General features: G+C 44.2%; 1 protein-coding gene across 1 annotated transcript in view; it reads right to left on the reverse strand.

The window, feature by feature from the left end:
- Nucleotides 1-7,500, reverse strand: part of LOC145400479 (sodium-dependent dopamine transporter-like) — a 101,921-nt gene that overhangs the window by 5,142 nt on the left and 89,279 nt on the right. Inside the window, exons 4-8 of the mRNA XM_080273004.1 lie at nucleotides 7,036-7,258; nucleotides 5,784-5,917; nucleotides 4,655-4,794; nucleotides 3,534-3,762; nucleotides 3,011-3,123 (exon numbers count right to left, since the gene is read on the reverse strand). Coding sequence (XP_080129130.1) covers nucleotides 3,011-3,123; nucleotides 3,534-3,762; nucleotides 4,655-4,794; nucleotides 5,784-5,917; nucleotides 7,036-7,258 — 839 coding nt within the window. The remainder of the gene's footprint in view (nucleotides 1-3,010; nucleotides 3,124-3,533; nucleotides 3,763-4,654; nucleotides 4,795-5,783; nucleotides 5,918-7,035; nucleotides 7,259-7,500) is intronic.

The following is a 7,500-nucleotide window of genomic DNA, read 5'->3' on the forward strand; positions in this document are numbered from 1 at the left end:
GGTTAGTGTGAGTGATGGTGGGGTTAGTGTGAGTAGTGTGGGTAGTGGTGGGGTTAGTGTGGGTAGTAGTGGGGTTAGTGTGAGTGATGGTGGGGTTAGTGTGAGTAGTGTGGGTAGTGGTGGGGTTAGTGTGAGTAGTGGTGAGGTTAGTGTGAGTAGTGTGGGTAGTGGTGGGGTTAGTGTGAGTGATGGTGGGGTTAGTGTGAGTGATGGTGGGGTTAGTGTGAGTAGTGGTGGGGTTAGTGTGAGTAGTGTGGGTAGTGGTGGGGTTAGTGTGAGTGATGGTGGGGTTAGTGTGAGTAGTGTGAGTAGTAGTGGGGTTAGTGTGAGTGATGGTGGGGTTAGTGTGAGTAGTGGTGGGGTTAGTGTGAGTAGTGGTGGGGTTAGTGTGAGTGATGGTGGGGTTAGTGTGAGTAGTGGTGGGGTTAATGTGAGTGATGGTGGGGTTAGTGTGAGTGATGGTGGGGTTAGTGTGAGTAGTGGTGGGGTTAGTGTGAGTAGTGGTGGGGTTAGTGTGAGTAGTGGTGAGGTTAGTGTGAGTAGTGGTGGGGTTAGTGTGAGTAGTGGTGGTAGTGTGAGTAGTGGTGAGGTTAGTGTGAGTAGTGGTGGGGTTAGTGTGAGTAGTGGTGGGGTTAGTGTGAGTAGTGGTGGTAGTGTGAGTAGTGGTGGGGTTAGTGTGAGTAGTGGTGGGGTTAGTGTGAGTAGTGGTGGGGTTAGTGTGAGTAGTGGTGGGGTTAGTGTGAGTAGTGGTGGTAGTGTGAGTAGTGGTGGGGTTAGTGTGAGTAGTGGTGAGGTTAGTGTGAGTAGTGGTAGGGTTAGTGTGAGTAGTGGTGGGGTTAGTGTGAGTAGTGGTGGGGTCAGTGTGAGTAGTGGTGGGGTCAGTGTGAGTAGTGGTGGGGTCAGTGTGAGTAGTGGTGGGGTTAGTGTGGGTAGTGGTGGGGTTAGTGTGGGTAGTGGTGGGGTTAGTGTGAGTAGTGATGGGGTCAGTGTGAGTAGTGGTGAGGTTGTTGGCGTTATAGTGTGAGTAGTGTGTATTGACTGAATAGTGTGAGTAGGTGGTGGTGTGAGAGGCCTTCACGTGGCGGCAAGTGTGAGTAGTAGTATAGGCAGGGTTAAGTGTAAGGAAGTAGGGTGAGTAGTGTGGAAAATATGAGAGTAGTGTGAATAGTGTGGAAAATATGGATAGTATGAGTAATGTGGAAAATATGAGCAGTGTGAGCAGTGTCGAAAATATGTGGGTAGTATGAGTAGTGTGGAAATTATGTGGGTAGTGTGAGCAGTGTTGAAAATATGTGGGTAGTATGAGTAGTGTGGAAATTATGTGGGTAGTGTGAGCAGTGTTGAAAATATGTGGGTAGTATGAGTAGTGTGGAAATTATGTGGGTAGTGTGAGTAGTGTGGAAAATGAGTAGTATGAGTAGTGTGGAAATTATGTGGGTAGTGTGAGTAGTGTGGAAAATGAGTAGTATGAGTAGTGTGGAAATTATGTGGGTAGTGTGAGTAGTGTGGAAAATGAGTAGTATGAGTAGTGTGAAAATTATGTGGGTAGTGTGAGTAGTGTGGAAAATGAGTAGTATGAGTAGTGTGGAAATTATGTGGGTAGTGTGAGTAGTGTGGAAAATGAGTAGTATGAGTAGTGTGGAAATTATGTGGGTAGTGTGAGTAGTGTGGAATATATGTGGGTAGTGTGAGCAGCGTGGAAAAAATATGTGGGTAGTGTGAGTAGTGTGGAAAATATGTGGGTAGTGTGGTGATGGTGAATAATGTGGGTAGGATGAGTCATGTAGAGTGAAATGAGGAAGTATGGAAGGTGGTGTGCATAGGAGCAAGTGTGAGTAACGCCATGGGGATTGTAAGTAGTGTGAAAAGTGTGAAAGTGTGAGAATTGTGGAAGGTGTAATTAGGTAATGTCTATCTATCTTTACTATCTATCTACAGCCAGACGCCTTAATCCTGGGAGGGGTGACCGCAGACAAATCGCCTCCATGTCACCCTAACCCGTGAGGAAGCTCCCTAATACCTCTTCCTTAGCGTTTTATTTTTGGATATGGCTTATTAATCTCTTTTAGTACGTTATTTATGCAGAGTATGGCGATAGTGGAAGAATTTATATAACACGGAAATCGGTAATAAGGTGTAATAAGCAAAATAAATCGGTCTGGAAGAGGTGACAGACGAGAATGCGGCCCCTGTCTTCTGCCATCAAGGTGCCTTCTCCCCAGCCCACGCCACCATCACAAGCAAACAGTTCCTAGACTAACCCCTTCATTCCGGCGCTCTCTCTTAGGCGACGAGGCCACTTGTAAGTTAAATAAGATTACGTGTGGCAAGATCACAGCAGCTGCGATTTTGTCAGGAAGTTCGTAGCGACTGTTTTCGATCTTACGACAATCTGGAACCATTCTTAAGGTGTACAGAATTACCTGGGCATAGCGGGGATGTACTAGTTTAAGGTTTCTACTATTACCACGAAGAAACCACACGGCAAAACCTCCCAAGGGGTTTCATGGCATCTTTTTAACCTCCATCATCTCGAGGTTTCAGTAAGGAAGGATAAAATCTCTTGAGGGTCACACGACTGTAATATAAAAGGTAATTCCCCGAGTAAAGGACCGATTGTGTACGTGTATCGACGGGTGTCTGAAGGCTTGTAGGTGTGAAATGGTGAGTATTGTGATGACGGTATTGATGGTGATGTGATGACTGAAAGTGATGATGATAGTGTATGTGATGATGATGATGTGTATAATGAATGTAATGATAACAACAATGACAATAATAATAATGATGGTGATGAAGATGATGATGATATTGTATATAATGAATGTAATGATAACTAGAATGACAATAATGATAATGATGGTGATGATGATGATGATGATATTGTATATAATGAATGCAATGATAACCAGAATGACAATAATGATAATGATGATGATGATAATGATAATGATGATGATGATGATGGTATACTGCAGCCCTTGCCCCGTTCCTGCCCTTTGGTACGCACCCCTGAGTCCAGACCAAGGGCAATAAGCATGAGGAAGAAGAGGCAGGACCAGAATTGAGACCCAGGTAGCGTGGCCACTGCTTCCGGGTACACCTGGAACACAAGACCCGGACCTGTGGAGGGATGGATGGACAGGTGAGTGGACAGTTTAAGTTTTTCAATTGATTAACAACTGCTTCTGAATCTACCTGTTTATCAATTTATTTTGCTATTCTGTTACATATAAATATTTCTTCATCAGTACTCTATATCCGTCTATAATTTGTATCTATGTATCTATATGCATAAATAAATAAATAAATAAATAAATAAATACATGTCATTGTGTTATCTATGCATATTACACCTCCTTCCTCCATCCCTTCTCCCTCCCCCTACCCGCCTCACCATCAGTGGCCACGGTGCTGATCTTCTTAAACACCAAGAAAGTCTCTCTTCTTTTCTTCCATTTCCCTCCCCCCATCTCTCTCCCCTCCCCTCCCTCTCTCCCTCCATCCCTTCTCCCTCCCCCTGCCCACCTCACCATCAGTGGCCACGGTGCTGATATGCGTCTTCTGCTTAAACGCCATGTAGCCGAGGTAGGTGAAGATGACGAGGCCGGAGTAGAAGCTGGTGAAGGCGTTGACCAGGCTGGTGATGAGGCAGTCCCGGTAGCAGTTGTTGTTGAAGTGGTTGTATGAGGCGTAGGACAGGTGTACCCCAAAGCCCGCACCCACCGAGAAGAACACCTGCACCGCTGCCTCGTACCACACCTGTAGAGATAGATAGATGTGTAGATAGATAGATAGACATATAGAGAGACAAAATGGTTGTAGAAGGCGTAGGACAGGTGTATCCCGAAACCTGCACCCACCGAGAAGAACACCTGCACCGCTGCCTCGTACCACACCTGTAGAGATAGATATAGTAGACAGATAGATTGATAGATAGATTGACCGATAGATAGACAGATAAAATGGTTGTTGGAGGAGTAGGACAGGTGCACGCCAAAGCAAGCAATTACGGAGAACACCTGTAGATAGACAGATTGATAGAGATAGATAGACATATAGATACAAGGGGAGATAGATAGATTGACTGATAGATAAAGAAGTGGACAGTGGAAGTACTGAACGTAGATAAGACGCTAGGTAGGCATATACGTAAGCAGAGAGAGAGAGAGAGAGAGAGAGAGAGAGAGACCATAAACATTTGATAAAGATACTACATTAACATAAAGATTCACACCCTGAGTCATGTGCTGATACCTCCATTTCTATCAATTTGCAATCATTCTTTTTTATTATTATTATTATTATTATTTTTATGCAAGATAGAGACAAAAGAGCCTAAAATGCTGTCTTGCAAAGGAAAATGATTGAAAGGGAGAGCAGAAGGCAAGACCCGTTTGTGTTCAGATGCAAAGGACGTGATGTGTTAAAAGACGTGTGTGTGTGAGAGAGAGAGAGAGAGAGAGAGAAAGAGAGAGAGAGTTACCTGTAAGTATAAGAGATAATCTACCTGAAAATTCCAGTGTGTGTGTGTGTGTGTGTGTGTGTGTAAGTTACCTGTATACCCGAGTCACCTGAATTACCTGGCGATATAAGAACGCGTTACCTTTGGCTTTGAGAGTTACCTGCGTTACCTGCTAATTAGATGGGTTACCTGAGGCTTAGATAGGGCGGAAATCGATGGCTTGATGTAGTAGAGGAGGCCATCAGCAGCTCCAGGTAACAATGCCCCTCTAATTAGCAGCAAGGTAAGGATCACGTAGGGCATCGTTGCAGTCACCCACACCACTTTACCTGTAACACCACAACACCACCATCACATACCACACCACCATCACATACCACACCACCATCACATACCACACCACCATCACATAGCACCATTATTACCTACCATAAAACATCATCACATACCACATCACCATCACCTATCAGCATTATCACATACCACACCACCATCACCATTATCACCTACCATATCACATCACATCACATCACCTTTCCTGTTACATCATACCATCTTCTGTAACATCATGCCTGTCACATCACACCATATCAACGGAATACATCAACATCAACACCACAATACCAGCAACACACACCACACCATCATCACATATCACCATTATCACATGCCATACCACATCACACCACATCACCTTTCCTGTTACACCAAACCATCTTCTGTAACACCATTCCTGTCGCATCACCACACCACATCACACACCACCACATCACACACCACATCAAAAACCACCTCACACACATCACACACCACATCACACACCATCTCATACACCACCTCACACACCACATCACACACCACCTCATACACCACCTCACACACGTCACACACCACCACCTCACACACCACATCACACCACCTCACTCATAACACTTAACACCTGACACATCACCATATTAATAACACAGCAGCATAACAATTGTGCCAAGCAACGCATGTCTTTCCTCTCAACTTGATTCATTTTCCTTTCATAGCCTCATTCACGTAGCTCAGTGGCAGAAAAAGACAGTGCTGTGGCTGTACTTCATTTTCACAGCACTTATTCGTGACTAGCACCATATTCTAGTGTTAACCGATTGCTACGACTCAGCATTCATGATAGAAATGTGGCAATTTTAGCCCAAGTTAGAGTAAAATCAATTCACACGCAAGCCTCACACTCTTATCACTCTACATCACCGCCATCACACACTTGCGTCACGCCACACCACACCACATTACACCACAGCACAGCACACCACACCAGGAGCATGTTTACCTGATGATTTGACCCCTTTGAAGAGAGAGAGGTAGAGGATAATGTATGTGATGAATCCACACGCGACCAGACCCAGCTGTGGCAGGCCAAGGTCATCAAACCCATCACTACCATGCATCTGTAGCACCACGTAACTGCAGGGGAGATAGATAGAGTGATAGATAGATAGGTAGATGGATGGATGGATGGATGAATAGATAGACAGGTACTGACTTATACATACCTAAGGAAAGACAGACAGGTAGATAGATTAATAGATGGCTAGTTAAATGGAAGGTAAACTGATAGATAGGTAGATAGATAGACAGACAGATGAGATAATTGATCAAAGACACACAGATTTTGAGGTATACAGTAGATAGATACTGCAGAGAGAGAGAGAGAGAGAGAGAGAGAGAGAGGTAGTTACGAGATACTTGAAAGCGCTGTGTTAATAAACCTATTAATTCACCATAATAACATTACAGTATTTATGACGTTGTAATGTCACTGATTAACAATAATGATAACAATAATCACCATCATCATCATCATTATCATATATATATCATCATCATTATTATTACCTCCGCCAACGAAGCTGGAGGAGGTTATGTACTGACCTATGTTTGCCTGTCTGTCTGTTTGTTTGTCCAGATGATATCTCCAAAAGTTCTCTGTGAATTTCAATGAAATTTTGTGGAAGGGTGAGCCATGGGCCAAGAAAGAATTGATTAAATTTTGGGGCGGATCCGGATCAGTGTCTGGATCCTGTGTGTAATATCTCCAAAAGTTTTCAATGAATTTCAATAAAATTATGTGGAAGAGAAATACAGAGAGGAACAAGTGATTAAATTTGGGGACGGATCCGGCTCCTATGTATTCCACCCAATATCTCCACGGATCCGAATCCTTTTTATTGGCACTGGCATTGGCGGAGGTATGTGCTCTCTGAGTGCTGTCTAGTTATCATCCGTCATCATCATCATTATCATCTCTATCATCATGATCATCACTATCACCGCCCTCAACATCATTATCATCATCATATACTGTATTATGTCATCATCATCATAATCATCATCACCACCACCACCACCACCACCACCATCATCATAATCACCATCATCCTAACTCTATTTTCCACTAAATAATAATGGAATGGGTAGATCAAGAAATAGGAAAGAGATTGCATGAAATAAACTCCGCTCTCTCTCTCTCTCTCTCTCTCTCTCTCTCTCTCTCTCTCTCTCTCTCTCTCTCTCTCTCTCACTTGAAGTACTCCTCCGAGGGCGACATAAGGTTGGAGATATTGGGTCGTGGTTCCAGCGAGGTAATTCCATCCCAGCAGTTGGCCGTGTTCCAGGTGTGGTTGCAGGAGGTCCACGGCAACTCGTAGCTGAAGGAGGCGTAGACGAAGTGGATGGACCAGGCGATGATCACGTTGTAGTAGAAGCTGACGAAGTAGGCCACCAGCACGGCGCAGTAACCGACCCCTGGAATATGGATGGGAGCGAATGAAACCATGCCAAAGATGGGAGTGTATGAAATGGTGTAACCGACGCCTGGGGTATGGATGGGAGTGAATGAAATAATCTAACCCACGCCTGGGGTATGGATGGGAGTGAATGAAATCGTTGAATCGATGGGAGTGAATTAAATCGTTGAATCGATGGGAGTGTATGAAATGGTGTAACCGACGCCTGAAATATGAATGAGTGTGAACGAAATAATCTAA

Source organism: Coenobita brevimanus, chromosome 52, assembly GCF_032717465.1.
Source record: "Coenobita brevimanus isolate Jiangsu-jjx chromosome 52, ASM3271746v2, whole genome shotgun sequence".
In the NCBI taxonomy this organism is placed as follows: Eukaryota; Metazoa; Arthropoda; class Malacostraca; order Decapoda; family Coenobitidae; genus Coenobita; species Coenobita brevimanus.